The sequence below is a fragment of the Panulirus ornatus genome, chromosome 47, assembly GCF_036320965.1.
Source record: "Panulirus ornatus isolate Po-2019 chromosome 47, ASM3632096v1, whole genome shotgun sequence".
Lineage (NCBI taxonomy): Eukaryota > Metazoa > Arthropoda > Malacostraca > Decapoda > Palinuridae > Panulirus > Panulirus ornatus.
The window spans coordinates 18,273,678-18,291,285 of record NC_092270.1 but is presented as its reverse complement, the minus strand read 5'-3'; the positions used below and the strand labels follow the sequence as shown (position 1 = coordinate 18,291,285).

The 17,608-nt window shown below is 42.4% G+C and overlaps 1 protein-coding gene across 5 annotated transcripts in view; it reads left to right on the top strand.

The window, feature by feature from the left end:
- Positions 1-17,608, top strand: part of Nt5b (5' nucleotidase B) — a 292,848-nt gene that overhangs the window by 195,993 nt on the left and 79,247 nt on the right. For 4 of the 5 annotated variants that reach the window (XR_011716199.1, XM_071689864.1, XM_071689863.1 and 1 more), the window contains one exon: positions 17,497-17,570. Coding sequence is in view for 4 of the 5 variants with exons in the window: in XM_071689864.1 (XP_071545965.1) it covers positions 17,497-17,570 (74 nt within the window). In the remaining variant the exon portion in view is untranslated. Of the gene's footprint in view, positions 1-12,150; positions 12,380-17,496; positions 17,571-17,608 lie in introns of those variants that run through there. The other variant, XM_071689865.1, reaches the window with a different exon arrangement.

Here is a 17,608-nt window from a genome sequence, read left to right as displayed (position 1 = left end):
CTGGAGGTGTCATACCATGTAGCCCCATTGGTGGTGTCATACTACCATGTAGCCCCACTGGTAGTGTCATATTACCATGTAGCCCCACTGGAGATGTAATAGTGCCATGTAGCCCCACTGGAGGTGTCATATTACCATGTAGCCCCACTGGTGGTGTCATATTACCATGTAGCCCCACTGGTGGTGTCATATTACCATGTAGCCCCACTGGTGGTGTTCATATTACCATGTAGCCCCACTGGTGGTGTCATATTACCATGGAGTCCCACTGGTGGTGTCATATTACCATGTAGCCCCACTGGTGGTGTCATACTACCATGTAGCCCCACTGGGGGTGTCATTACCATGTAGCCCCACTGGTGGTGTCATACTACCATGTAGCCCCACTGGGGTGTCATTACCATGTAGCCCCACTGGTGGTGTCATACTACCATGTAGCCCCACTGGGGGTGTCATTACCATGTAGCCCCACTGGTGGTGTCATACTACCATGTAGCCCCACTGGAGGTGTCATACTACCATGTAGCCCCACTGGTGGTGTCATACTACCATGTAGCCCCACTGGTAGTGTCATATTACCATGTAGCCCCACTGGTGGTGTCATACTACCATGTAGCCCCACTGGGGGTGTCATTACCATGTAGCCCCACTGGTGGTGTCATGGTACCATGTAGCCCCACTGGTAGTGTCATGGTAACACAGTTGCATTGTGTTCACCCGCCGGAGTCATTCCCCCTCCCGGGCCATTCATTCTCCCAGGCCATTCATTCTCCCAGGCCATTCACCCTCGCGGGTCATTCATTCTCCCAGGCCATTCACCCTCCCGGGTCATTCATTCTCCCAGGCCATTCACCCTCGCGGGTCATTCATTCTCCCAGGCCATTCACCCTCCCGGGTCATTCATTCTCCCAGGCCATTCACCCTCGCGGGTCATTCATTCTCCCAGGCCATTCACCCTCCCGGGTCATTCATTCTCCCAGGCCATTCAACCTCCCTGGATATTCATTCTCCCAGGCCATTCACCCTCTCGGGTCATTCATTCTCCCAGGCCATTCACCCTCTCGGGTCATTCATTCTCCCAGGCCATTCATCCTCCCGGGTCATTCATCCTCCCTGGTCATTCATCCTCCCGGGTCATTCATCCTCCCTGGCCATTCACCCTCTCGGGTCATTCATTCTCCCAGGCCATTCACCCTCTCGGGTCATTCATTCTCCCAGGCCATTCACCCTCTCGGGTCATTCATTCTCCCAGGCCATTCACCCTCTCGGGTCATTCATTCTCCCAGGCCATTCACCCTCTCGGGTCATTCATTCTCCCAGGCCATTCATCCTCCCTGGATATTCATTCTCCCAGGCCATTCACCCTCTCGGGTCATTCATTCTCCCAGGCCATTCACCCTCTCGGGTCATTCATTCTCCCAGGCCATTCATCCTCCCGGGTCATTCATCCTCCCGGGTCATTCATCCTCCCTGGCCATTCACCCTCCCTGGTTATTCATTCTCCCATGCCATTCACCTTCTCGGCCCATTCAGCCTCCTGGCCCATTCATCCTCCAGGGTCATTCATCCTCCCGGGTCATTCATCCTCCCTGGCCATTCACCCTCCCTGGTTATTCATTCTCCCATGCCATTCACCTTCTCGGCCCATTCAGCCTCCTGGCCCATTCATCCTCCAGGGTCATTCATCCTCCCAGGTCATTCATCCTCCCAGGTCATTCATCCTCCCGGGTCATTCATCCTCCCTGGCCATTCACCCTCCCTGGTTATTCATTCTCCCATGCCATTCACCTTCTCGGCCCATTCAGCCTCCTGGCCCATTCATCCTCCAGGGTCATTCATCCTCCCAGGTCATTCATCCTCCCAGGTCATTCATCCTCCCAGGTCATTCATTTTCCCGGGTCATTCATCCTCCCGGGTCATTCATCCTCCCTTGGTGGTCCCTTCCTCTGCCCCTGACCTGGGGGGTCACCAGGTCGCTGGTGACGTCACGTCCAGGGCAGGGGTATACACACACTAACATCAGCAGTTTTCCTCTGTGTATCGTACTTTCCCAGAGTGTTTCGTTCGGAAATGTTTCCAGTAAAGGGTTGGGGGGGGGGGGGTCAAGACCCGGTCAGGTCACGTGATAGATGACCTGATTGTGATGACCAGGTTGTTGTCCCAGGTATATAGTGTATCTGGATATCTTACGTTGACTTACGTAGTGTGTAGTGATTATGTTCATTCTGGTCTTGTTAAACATAGTGTAATGACGCTGCAATTATGATGTTCGTATGTAGAATGTGCCAGTATGTAATGGAACATGGGTTACATACTACAATGTGACTCTACACATGGGTTACATACTACAATGTGACTCTACACATGGGTTACATACTACAATGTGACTCTACACATGGGTTACATACTACAATGTGACTCTACACATGGGTTACATACTACGATGTGACTCTACACATGGGTTACACACTACAATGTGACTCTACACATGGGTTACATACTACGATGTGACTCTACACATGGGTTACATACTACAATGTGACTCTACACATGGGTTACATACTACGATGTGACTACACATGGGTTACATACTCCAATGTGACTCTACACATGGGTTACATACTACAATGTGACTACACATGGGTTACATACTACAATGTGACTCTACACATGGGTTACATACTACGATGAGACTCTACACATGAGTTACATACTACGATGTGACTCTACACATGGGTTACATACTACAATGTGACTGTACACATGGGTTACATACTACGATGGAACTCTACACATGGGTTACGTACTACAATGTGACTCTGCACTTGGGTTACATACTACAATGTTGCTCTACACATGGGTTACATAATTTAATGTGACTCTACACATGGGTTACATACTGCAATGTGACTACACATGGGTTACATACTACAATGTGACTCTACACATGGGTTACATACTACGATGTAACTCAACACATGGGTTACATACTACAATGTGACTCTACACATGGGTTACATACTACAATGTGACTCTACACATGAGTTACATACTACAGTGTGACTCTACACATGGGTTACATACAATGTGGCTCTACACATGGGTTACATACTTTAATGTGACTCTACACATGGGTTGCATACTACAATGTGACTAGCCATGGGTTACATACTACAATGTGACTCTACACATGGGTTACATACTACAATGTGACTACACATGGGTTACATACTACAATGTGACTACACATGGGTTACATACTACAATGTGACTCTACACATGGGTTACATACTATAATGTGACTACACATGGATTACATACTACAGTGTGGCTCTACACATGGGTTACATACTACGATGTGACTCTACACATGGGTTACATACTACAATGTGACTACACATGGGTTGCATACTATAATGTGACTACACGTGGATTACATACTACAATGTGGCTCTACACATGGGCTACATAATACGATGTGACTCTACACATGGGTTACATACTACAATGTGACTCTACACATGGGTTACATACTACAATGTGACTCTACACATGGGTTACATACAACAATGTGACTCTACACATGGGTTACATACTACAATGTGACTCTACACATGGGTTACATACGACAATGTGACTACACATGGGTTACATACAACAATGTGACTCTACACATGGGTTACATACTACAATGTGACTACACATGGGTTACATACTACAATGTGACTACACATGGGTTACATACTACAATGTGACTCTACACATGGGTTACACACTATAATGTGACTACACATGGATTACATACTACAGTGTGGCTCTACACATGGGTTACATACTACGATGTGACTACACATGGGTTACATACTACAATGTGACTACACATGGGTTGCATACTATAATGTGACTACACGTGGATTACATACTACAATGTGGCTCTACACATGGGCTACATACTACGATGTGACTCTACACATGGGTTACACACTACAATGTGACTCTACTCATGGGTTACATACTACGATGTGACTCTACACATGGGTTACATACTACAATGTGACTCTACACATGGGTTACATACTACGATGTGACTACACATGGGTTACATACTCCATTGTGACTCTACACATGGGTTACATACTACAATGTGACTACACATGGGTTACATACTACAATGTGACTCTACACATGGGTTACATACTACGATGAGACTCTACACATGAGTTACATACTACGATGTGACTCTACACATGGGTTACATACTACAATGTGACTGTACACATGGGTTACATACTACGATGTAACTCTACACATGGGTTACGTACTACAATGTGACTCTACACTTGGGTTACATACTACAATGTTGCTCTACACATGGGTTACATAATTTAATGTGACTCTACACATGGGTTACATACTGCAATGTGACTACACATGGGTTACATACTACAATGTGACTCTACACATGGGTTACATACTACGATGTAACTCAACACATGGGTTACATACTACAATGTGACTCTACACATGGGTTACATACTACAATGTGACTCTACACATGGGTTACATACTACAGTGTGACTCTACACATGGGTTACATACAATGTGGCTCTACACATGGGTTACATACTTTAATGTGACTCTACACATGGGTTGCATACTACAATGTGACTCTAGCCATGGGTTACATACTACAATGTGACTCTACACATGGGTTACATACTACAATGTGACTACACATGGGTTACATACTACAATGTGACTACACATGGGTTACATACTACAATGTGACTCTACACATGGGTTACATACTATAATGTGACTACACATGGATTACATACTACAGTGTGGCTCTACACATGGGTTACATACTACGATGTGACTCTACACATGGGTTACATACTACAATGTGACTACACATGGGTTGCATACTATAATGTGACTACACGTGGATTACATACTACAATGTGGCTCTACACATGGGCTACATAATACGATGTGACTCTACACATGGGTTACATACTACAATGTGACTCTACACATGGGTTACATACTACAATGTGACTCTACACATGGGTTACATACAACAATGTGACTCTACACATGGGTTACATACTACAATGTGACTCTACACATGGGTTACATACGACAATGTGACTCTACACATGGGTTACATACCACAATGTGACTCCACACGGGTTACATACTACAATGTGACTCTGCACATGGGTTACATACTACAATTTGACTCTACACATGGGTTACATACTACAATGTGACTACACATGGGTTACATACTACAATGTGACTCTACACATGGGTTACATACTACAATGTGACTACGTATGGGTTACATACTACAATGTGACTCTACACATGGGTTGCATACTACACTGTGACTCTACACATGGGTTACATACTACAATGTGACTCTACACATGGGTTACATACTACAATGTGACTCTACACATGGGTTACATACTACAATGTGACTCTACACATGGGTTACATACTACAATGTGACTCTACACATGGGTTACATACTACAGTGTGACTCTACACATGGGTTACATACTACAATGTGACTCTGCACATGGGTTACATACTACAATGTGACTCTACATTGGGTTACATACTACAATGTGACTCTACACATGGGTTACATACTACAATGTGACTGTATACATGGGTTACATACTACAATGTGACTCTACACATGGGTTACATACTACAATGTGACTCTACACATGGGTTACATACTACAATGTGACTCTACACATGGGTTACATACTACAATGTGACTATACATGGGTTACATACTACAATGTGACTCTACACATGGGTTACATACTACAATGTGACTCTACAAATGGGTTACATACTACAATGTGACTCTACACATGGGTTACATACTACAATGTGACTCTACATATGGGTTACATACTACAATGTGACTCTACACATGGGTTACATACTACAATGTGACTGTATACATGGGTTACATACTACAATGTGACTCTACACATGGGTTACGTACTACAATGTGACTCAGTGTTAATGATGCAAAGACAAAGTAACATTTGGTGTTGGAGTCTGGCTGGTGCTAGGAAGAACACAGTAAGTACCTCGTACTGGGAAGAGAAATGAAGAACAGAACCAAGAGAACATACTGCACACGTCTACTGAGAACTGGGAACATGAAGAACTGGGAAGCGAAATGAAGAACAGAACCAAGAGAACATACTGCACACGTCTACTGAGAACTGGGAACATGAAGAACTGAGGAGAGAACTGAAGAACTGAACCAAGAGAACGTGTTACACACGTCTCACTTCCCTGAGAACTGGGAACATGAAGAACTGGGAAGAGAACTGAAGAACAGAAGCAAGAGAACGTATTACACACGTCTCTCTTCCCTGAGAACATGAAGAACAGAACCAAGAGAACATATTACACACGTCTCACTTCCCTGAGAACATGAAGAACAGGCAGCTTGGTATGTGAACTTTAACCATAATTTCTCGTTCACACGAGAGTCGGCGGTCGCGATCGACGTGGATGGGGAATGTGGGTCGATGGGTCGACTCTGCCTGATGTGTGGCAAGAAAATCTGTATATTGTAAACAAGTCGGCTACATATTGTAAACAAGTCGGCTACATATTGTAAACAAGTCGGCTACATATTGTAAACAAGTCGGCTACATATTGTAAACAAGTCGACTACATATTATAAACAAGTCGACTACATATTGTAAACAAGTCGACTACATATTGTAAACAAGTCGGCTACATATTGTAAACAAGTCGGCTACATATTGTAAACAAGTCGGCTACATATTGTAAACAAGTCGACTACATATTGTAAACAAGTCAGCTACATATTGTAAACAAGTCGACTACATATTGTAAACAAGTCGGCTACATATTGTAAACAAGCCGGCTACATATTGTAAACAAGTCGACTACATATTGTAAACAAGTCGGCTACATATTGTAAACAAGTCGACTACATATTATAAACAAGTCGACTACATATTGTAAACAAGTCGGCTACATATTGTAAACAAGTCGACTACATATTATAAACAAGTCGACTACATATTGTAAACAAGTCGGCTACATATTGTAAACAAGTCGGCTACATATTGTAAACAAGTCGACTACATATTATAAACAAGTCGACTACATATTGTACACAAGTCGGCTACATATTGTAAACAAGTCGACTACATATAAACAAGTCGACTACATATTGTAAACAAGTCGGCTACATATTGTAAACAAGTCGACTACATATTATAAACAAGTCGACTACATATTGTAAACAAGTCGGCTACATATTGTAAACAAGTCGGCTACATATTGTAAACAAGTCGACTACATATTATAAACAAGTCGACTACATATTGTAAACAAGTCGGCTACATATTGTAAACAAGTCGACTACATATTATAAACAAGTCGACTACATATTGTAAACAAGTCGGCTACATATTGTAAACAAGTCGACTACATATTATAAACAAGTCGACTACATATTGTACACAAGTCGGCTACATATTGTAAACAAGTCGACTACATATAAACAAGTCGACTACATATTGTAAACAAGTCGGCTACATATTGTAAACAAGTCGACTACATCGACCGTGTTTGTGCCGAAATCTGAGACAAATGATTCTCAAGTAGCGGCTCTCGAACTGCCCGGGAATGGTAGATTATTCCGGGGCTCTGTTGTGAAGTAGATTATTCCGGGGTTCTGTTGTGAAGTAGATTATTCCGGGGTTCCGTTATAAAGTAGATTATTCCGGGGTTCCGTTATAAAGTAGATTATTCCGGGGTTCTGTTAACAGTAAAGTAGATTATTCCGGGGTTCTGTTAACAGTAAAGTAGATTATTCCGGGGTTCCGTTGTAAAGGAGATTATTCCGGGGTTCCGTTGTAAAGTAGATTATTCCGGGGTTCCGTTATAAAGTAGATTATTCCGGGGTTCCGTTATAAAGTAGATTATTCCGGGGTTCTGTTGTGAAGTAGATTATTCCGGGTTCTGTTGTGAAGTAGATTATTCCGGGGTTCTGTTGTGAAGTAGATTATTCCGGGGTTCCGTTATAAAGTAGATTATTCCGGGGTTCCGTTATAAAGTAGATTATTCCGGGGTTCTGTTAACAGTAAAGTAGATTATTCCGGGGTTCCGTTGTAAAGGAGATTATTCCGGGGTTCCGTTGTAAAGTAGATTATTCCGGGGTTCCGTTGTAAAGTAGATTAATTCGGGGTTCCGTTATAAAGTAGATTATTCCGGGGTCCTTTTATCAATACCGAAAAACTTATCTTCCCGTTTTCCTTCCATAATTTCTTCATTAACTTCATACCATTATATCTGGGGTGGTGAAACCTTGGTGTGAAACCTGTATGGTGGTTGTTATGGTGTGTGGGGAGGTTATGGTGGCGTGTAGGGGTGTGTGGTGATGGTGGGGAGAGAGTTATGGTGTGTGGGGAGGTTATGGTGGCGTGTATGGGTGTGTGTGGTGATGGTGGGGAGAGAGTTATGGTGTGTGGGGAGGTTATGGTGGCGTGTAGAGGGTGTGTGTGGTGATGGTGGGGAGAGAGTTATGGTGTGTGGGGAGGTTATGGTGGCGTGTAGGGGTGTGTGGTGATGGTGGGGAGAGAGTTATGGTGTGTGGGGAGGTTATGGTAGCGTGTATGGGTGTGTGTGGTGATGGTGGGGAGAGAGTTATGGTGTGTGGGGAGATTATGGTGGCGTGTAGGGGTGTGTGGTGATGGTGAGGAGAGAGTTATGGTGTGTGGGGAGGTTATGGTGGCGTGTAGAGGGTGTGTGTGGTGATGGTGGGGAGAGAGTTATGGTGTGTGGGGAGGTTATGGTGGCGTGTAGGGGTGTGTGGTGATGGTGGGGAGAGAGTTATGGTGTGTGGGGAGGTTATGGTGGCGTGTAGGGGTGTGTGGTGATGGTGGGGAGAGAGTTATGGTGTGTGGGGAGGTTATGGTGGCGTGTAGGGGTGTGTGTGGTGATGGTGGGGAGAGAGTTATGGTGTGTGGGGAGGTTATGGTGGCGTGTAGGGGTGTGTGGTGATGGTGGGGAGAGAGTTATGGTGTGTGGGGAGGTTATGGTGGCGTGTAGGGGTGTGTGGTGATGGTGGGGAGAGAGTTATGGTGTGTGGGGAGGTTATGGTGGCGTGTAGGGGTGTGTGGTGATGGTGAGGAGAGAGTTATGGTGTGTGGGGAGGTTATGGTGGCGTGTAGTGGTGTGTGGTGATGGTGGGGAGAGAGTTATGGTGTGTGGGGAGGTTATGGTGGCATGTAGGGGTGTGTGGTGATGGTGGGGAGAGAGTTATGGTGTGTGGGGAGGTTATGGTGGCATGTAGGGGTGTGTGGTGATGGTGGGGAGAGAGTTATGGTGTGTGGGGAGGTTATGGTGGCGTGTAGTGGTGTGTGGTGATGGTGGGGAGAGAGTTATGGTGTGTGGGGGAGAGCCATCAGTACAGTGTTATGTAGACTTACACCAAACTTGTGTATTACATAAATGTTGTTTCCAATGTTGTTGTCTACGTAATGTACTCTTCTGTATTTATGTATCATGTATCTGATGTATCCTGTAATTATGTATCATGTATCTGATGTATCCTGTAATTATGTATCATGTATCTGATGTATCCTGTAATTATGTATCATGTATCTGATGTATCCTGTAATTATGTATCTGATGTATCCTGTAATTATGTATCTGATGTATCTGATGTATCCTGTAATTATGTATCATGTATCTGATGTATCCTGTAATTATGTATCATGTATCTGATGTATCCTGTAATCATGTATCTGATGTATCCTGTAATTATGTATCATGTATCTGATGTATCCTGTAATTATGTATCATGTATCTGATGTATCCTGTAATTATGTATCATGTATCTGATGTATCCTGTAATTATGTATCTGATGTATCCTGTAATTATGTATCTGATGTATCCTGTAATTATGTATCATGTATCTGATGTATCCTGTAATTATGTATCATGTATCTGATGTATCCTGTAATCATGTATCTGATGTATCCTGTAATTATGTATCATGTATCTGATGTATCCTGTAATCATGTATCTGATGTATCCTGTAATTATGTATCTGATGTATCCTGTAATCATGTATCTGATGTATCCTGTAATTATGTATCATGTATCTGATGTATCCTGTAATTATGTATCATGTATCTGATGTATCCTGTAATTATGTATCATGTATCTGATGTATCCTGTAATTATGTATCTGATGTATCCTGTAATTATGTATCTGATGTATCCTGTAATTATGTATCATGTATCTGATGTATCCTGTAATTATGTATCTGATGTATCCTGTAATTATGTATCTGATGTATCCTGTAATTATGTATCATGTATCTGATGTATCCTGTAATTATGTATCTGATGTATCCTGTAATTATGTATCTGATGTATCTGATGTATCCTGTAATTATGTATCATGTATCTGATGTATCCTGTAATTATGTATCATGTATCTGATGTATCCTGTAATCATGTATCTGATGTATCCTGTAATTATGTATCATGTACCTGATGTATCCTCGACCTCCCACCCCCCTCTGATGGGGCGGGGGGGGAACCCTTTGTGTTCCTGGGCCCCACTTGGGCCCAGTTATCGGACCCTGATATGTCAAGTTACTGTACCCGCTGTACCCACTGTACTGACCCCCTTACATGTGTCTTCATCACCCAGACTCTCACTGTAATGTTTGGTTCTCTGTATCGAGACCATGAATATGTGAAGAAGACTAACAAAACTAAAACTGCGGAACGTTTGTGGCTCACCGGTATAGTGACAAACGTTTGTGGCTCATCAGTATAGTGACAAACGTATGTGGCTCACAGGTATAGTGACAAACGTTTGTGGCTCATCAGTATAGTGACAGACGTTTGTGGCTCATCGGTAGTGACAAACGTTTGTGGCTCATCGGTTTAGTGACAAACGTTTGTGGCTCATCGGTTTAGTGACATACGTTTGTGGCTCATCAGTATAGTGGCAAACGTTTGTGGCTCATCGGTTTAGTGACAAACGTTTGTGGCTCATCGGTATAGTGACAGTCGTTTGTGGCTGTCAGTGTAGTGACAAACGTTTGTGGCTCATCAGTATAGTGACAGACGTTTGTGGCTCATCGGTATAGGGACAAACGTTTGTGGCTCATCAGTATAGTGACAGACGTTTGTGGCTCATCAGTATAGTGACAAACGTTTGTGGCTCATCGGTATAGTGACAAACATTTGTGGCTCATCGGTATAGTGACAAACGTTTGTGGCTCACCGGTATAGTGACAAACGTTTGGGGCTCATCATTATAGTGACAAACGTTTGTGGCTCATCAGTATAGTGACAAACGTTTGTGGCTCATCAGTATAGTGACAGACGTTTGTGGCTCATCGGTAGTGTCAAACGTTTGTTGCTCATCGGTTTAGTGACAAACGTTTGTGGCTCATCGGTTTAGTGACATACGTTTGTGGCTCATCAGTATAGTGACAAACGTTGTGGTTCATCGGTTTAGTGACATACGTTTGTGGCTCATCAGTATAGTGACAAACGTTTGTGGCTCATCGGTATAGTGACAAACGTTTGTGGCTCATCGGTATAGTGACAGTCGTTTGTGGCTTTCAGTGTATTGACAAACGTTTGTGGCTCATCGGTATAGTGATAGACGTTTGTGGCTCATCGGTATAGTGACAGTCGTTTTTGGCTGTCAATATAGTGACAAACGTTTGTGGCTCATCGGTATAGTGACACGTTTGTGGCTCATCGGTATAGGGACAAACGTTTGTGGCTCATCAGTATAGTGACAGACGTTTGTGGCTCATCGGTATAGTGACAAACGTTTGTGGTTCATCAGTACAGTGACAGACGTTTGTGACTAATCAGTATAGTGACAAACGTTTGTGGTTCATCAGTACAGTGGCGAACGTTTGTGAGGTAATAAGCACAGTGTAGTAATGTGTACTGTGATGTCAGGTTGGGATGGTCATCTGGCCTTCAACACCTGCTGGGTCACGTTACCAGTTCCACAGCTGCACCACTACCTCTGGTGACCCTGTGGTCTCTGGTGACCCTGTGGTGTCTGGTGACCCTGCGGTCCGCCGTGGTGACGTGTGGTATGAGGTGACCGTGTGGTCTTTGGTGACCCTGTGGTCTGTGGCGACGTGTGGTTTGTGGTGACCCTGTGGTTTATGGAGACCCTGTGGTCTGTGGTGAACCTGTGGTCTGTGGTGACCTCATGGTGACCCCGTGGTTCGGTGGGTGTACGTGTCATACCTCCTCCCCCACCTGGCTGGCCGCCAGTGTCCCTGGCCTCACACACACCAGGAGGTAAACACAACGGTGAAGGTGGAGAGAGAGAAATAACCCCATTTATATAACCAGGGAAGGGGAGAACACTCGCCCTGCCGCGTACTGTAGCGTTGCCTGGTGACCTCCACCCTTCCCTCCCCCTCACCAGGGTGGTGATGGGGAGGTGACGGGGTCAAGATATCAGCAGTGGTTGACCTAAATGTGGAGTTGGGTCAGGTTAGGAGAATACACTGCTCCATTCTAATATTCGCACACCCGCTTACTCAACTACCATGTTAAGTATATATATATATATATATATATATATATATATATATATATATATATATATATATATATATATATATTTTTTTTTATACTTTGTCGCTGTCTCCCACGTTTGCGAGGTAGCGCAAGGAAACAGACGAAAGAAATGGCCCAACCCCCCCCATACACATGTATATACATACGTCCACACACGCAAATATACATACCTACACAGCTTTCCATGGTTTACCCCAGACGCTTCACATGCCCTGATTCAATCCACTGACAGCACGTCAACCCCGATATACCACATCGCTCCAATTCACTCTATTCCTTGCCCTCCTTTCACCCTCCTGCATGTTCAGGCCCCGATCACACAAAATCTTTTTCACTCCATCTTTCCATATATGTGTCGGAGGTGGAGGGAGCAAGGAGAAGAGGGAGACCAAATTGGAGGTGGAAAGATATATATATATCCCAACACTGGACACCAACCATCATCCCAACACTGGACACCAACACACTTTACAACCTGTTGTCAAGTTCAGTGGATGTGGATGACTTTCTGAGCGCCGCTGTAGGCACTCCAGAGGAGGAATGACATGAAAAGTCAGGTGTGTACATCAGGTATATAGGATGTTGAGAGGTTTGGCGACATCATGGTTGAGTTGGGGGGGGGGGAGGGCTGCAGTCATGAAGTGGTGACATCATTGTAGTGGTGTAGATAAGGCACAGTGAAGTCATGACATCATGGCACTGGTGAAGGCAGAGGGACACTGAGGGCAGTGATGTCAGGACTATGGACCACTGTGCCACACATCTATGGATTTGGTTGGCAGACTGTGTCTTCCACACCAAGGAAATGTTATTATTATTTTTTCATTTTTATTATTATTTTCTTTTTCTTTCAAACCATTCGCCATTTCCTGCATTAGCGAGGTAGCGTTTAGAACAGAGAACTGGGCCTTTGAGGGAATATTCTCACCTGGCCCCCTTCTCTGTTCCTTCTTTTGGAAAATTAAAAAAAAAAATAATGAGGGGGAGGATTTCCAGCCCCCTGCTCCCTCCCCTTTTAGTCGCCTTCTATTACACGCAGGGAATTATTATTATTATTATTATTATTATTATTATTATTATTATTATTATTATTATTACTACTACTACTACTACTACTAACCAAATGGGTTCTTAGTGCAAGGGGGGAGATAGAGTGTGCATAAAGTGATTTGTGAGGAGATAGATCACAGAAGTGGTTGGCGATGCTTGGCTTTCCCCAAATGTCAGGAGCAGCCTCCAGCCTGGCCTTGATGCCATTGATTATGTCTTGTCATCCCCTGAAGCCAGATCCCAGACAGCCAATAACCTCCTCCAGCCCGCCATCCAAATGGTAAAGAACACTATGTGCTTAGGGCTGGGTTGGATGAGTAAGACTGAAGTGGATAAGTATGACTGGGGTAGATGAGTAAGACTGGGGTGGATGAGTAAGACTGGGATGGATGTGTTAGACTGATGTGGATGAGTAAGACTGGGATGGATGTTAGACTGAGGTGGATGAGTAAGACAGGGACGAATGAGTAAGACAGGTGGATTAGTAAGACTGGGGTGGATGTCTAATACTGAGGTGGATGAATAAGACTGATTTGGATGAGTAAGACTGGGATGGATGTGTAAGACTGAGGTGGATGAGTCAGATTGGGGTGGATGAGTGAGACTGGAGTGGATGTGTAAGACTGAGGTGGAAGAGTAAGACTGAGGTGGATGTTTATGCTTTGTGTATTGTGGTATAGCGGGAGACAGTGTTCCAGACGTTATACTCCTGGTGGTATACTGCCACACTCCATCCCTCCCTCCACACCTGCCCAGCCCTGTGTGGTATACTCCCACACTCCATCCCTCCCTCCACACCAGCCCAGCCCTGTGTTGTGTATGGCATCTGGTATATACCTTCCCTTCCTCCCAGTGTCACTCCCTTCCTCTCACCCTCCCTCCCTGCCAGCTTATCTGCATACAAGGAAATTTATTGATATAAAGACGCTGTGATGGAATGCAGTGAACGAGAAGAAGAGAATAGTACAAAAGAAGAATTAAAGACAAGAAAAGAAATGAGAATAGGTGATGCAGAATTATGTTGCCATATAGAAGAGTACAAATTAAAATGAGAATAGGTGATGCAGAATTATGTTGCCATATAGAAGAGTACAAATTATGATTGAAGAGAAAGCAATTCAAAAGCATGAATGTGAATTCAAGAAGAATAGATTGTGTGCATGAACACAAAAGAGAAAACTAAAATATGGACATTCAACAGAAGGTGACAGTTATGTAAATAACCCCAAAATAATCAGACAAATGATATTATACTTGATCGCCGTTTCCTGCATCAGTTAGATAGCACCAGGAAGCAGTCAAAGATTGGCCCATCCATTCATATTCTCAAATCTATACATAAATGCCCATACATGCACATATACATATACATATCAACATATGCACGTATAAATACATATACTACACATGCCCAGACATATACATATTTTCACATGTACGCATTCATACGTGTTGCCTTCATCCATTCCTGGCACTACCCCACCCCTCAGGAAACAGCATTGCTACCCCCTGTTTCAGCAAGGTAACACCAGGAAAACAGACCAAAAAAGGCCACATTCTTTCACACTCAGTGTCTATCTGTCATGTGTAATGCATCAAAACCAAAGCTCCCTATCCACCCACATCCATGCCCCACAGACCTTTCCATGGCTTACCTGGACATTTCACATGCCCTGGTTCAGTCCATTGAGAGAATAAAGAAATTGATGATGAAATTTTCAGTGACTTTGATAGACACGCACTTTCAGATATAGATTTATAGGAGAGACATAATTGAAGCTATTGATCACCCTCGAGAGAACTCTACACTGGGGCCATAGAGGATTTCAGCATTATACCTTTAAAATGAAAAAGCCAAACCTCAAATAATTCTTTTGAGGAGAGCATGGACTATATAGCCGAACATTGAAATATACATATAACATCAATTAACCAGTGGGGATGGAAATTGATGCCAAGACATTATAGACCAGTCACCTAAAGATCACATATGATTAGAATATTTTGAGACTTATAAACACTTTATGGAAAATATTATCTGCAGTGAATTTGTAGATATAATCCATCACAGATTTGTACAAGATAGACACTCACAAACACATTGGTAAGGCTCTTAAGCCAAATTCTGAGAGGTGTGACGCTGAGAACTTGATTACTCTAGAATATACAGACATAATTCGTAGGGTCATTCATGTCTCACTTATATATCTGGGTATGACAACACACAGTACAGAGCTTAGTTAAAGTGAGGTGTAATATACCACTAGGAAGGAAGATGATAACGAGTTATGCAAGTCTTTTGAACATCCAGAATATTGTTCATTTATTGTGATTTTATTTTCACCAACTTCAAGCATATACAACATTTAGAAAATAGTTTACAAAACAGAGCACTTACTAATGCCTGAGAAGGCAGTACTAGTGCAATAAATGTAATGATAGATAAATAGCTAATGATTTTCTGCATTAGGAAATATTATTGCAGGTCAATATGACAATGTCTCATTATGCAGCATTACCAGTGAAGTAGAAGTTCTTGGAATAGTCAAGAGGTATGGTAAAGAAATAGATATTGAAAATTGCATCATATGTTCCTCAGCTATATCATTTTGTAGCAAGTACATGGGAGGACATTATTGGAGTCACACCAGTCTGATTTTACTTATGATAGTGGATTAAAATCTTGACAGTAAATGCATTATTCCATATGAAGCAATGTAATTTTTTTTTTTTTTTGGTGGATGTTTTATTGTATAGAATGCCTTACCAGCAGGAGTGTTTGAGAACAATTCTTTAAATCTATTGAAAGATAAGTGTGACATATTTTGTACAATGCTTTGTCCTTGATTGATGACATTTTACCGTGGTACTGTAGTGATAAATTTTATACACATTTCTCCTTTTAGCCATTTATCCACATTGAGCTCTGTATATCTAATCTTTAATTATCACAAACATTGGTTTATAGCTATTTGCACTTGATTATATATCTTGATACTTAACATTGACGTTATTGGTAACAGATCTTGGTTTCTGTGTTTTCATAAATGTTAACTGCTGAATTATAATAGAAAAATCTAGGAATTCTTTCCTTCTCAGTTTGTGTTAGGGAAGAAGTATGTGGAACCACTTTAACCAACACAAGATGTTCACCATGACGGTAATCATTATCCAAACTCAGTGAAAGGCCAAAAGCATTTGCTTGTAAAATACGAAGTCCTGTACTTATACTTACTTTTCAACATAACAGTATTATGTGGTTATTTTGAAGACTATGCCAACTAAACAATTATTTTTAACCTAATGCTTGTGTGCTTTTATTCTACATGCTCATTATGTTAGAAGAGTCTGAAAAGGGTTGTCTTTGTCAACAAAAAGTGCTGCTGTATATTTTTCAATGACCGTTAATAAGATACAGATAGTGTTTTTTGTTCAAAGCAATTTCACAATAAGATTTCTTAGTCATGAAATGGTAAAACTGACCTAGAAAATAGTTTTCTGTGTAAACTTCTATTTACTTACACTGCCATAAAAAGAAAAAAAAAAGTCAGCAAAACTCCTGATGCTTATATTTTACAAAGTAGGAAAGTAGAGAAATATTTTTCATGTAGAGGTTCTTTCGGAATTTTGAGGGAATTCAATTTGACAGCATAAGAATAATTCTCAAGATGAAAATATCAGTGTATGTTAAGAAGATATACATAACTACATAAAGACGCATAGGCACAGCCTGATTGACATAACGTTGTGAAAGTAATACATTTTCTGTTTCTGTTCCACAGAGTGTTTGTTAACCGCAGTCTGCATTTGGAGAAGATCCGCTTCTATGGCTTTGACATGGACTACACTTTGGCAGGTAATATGGCTTCATTACTTGTATGCTATGATATAACT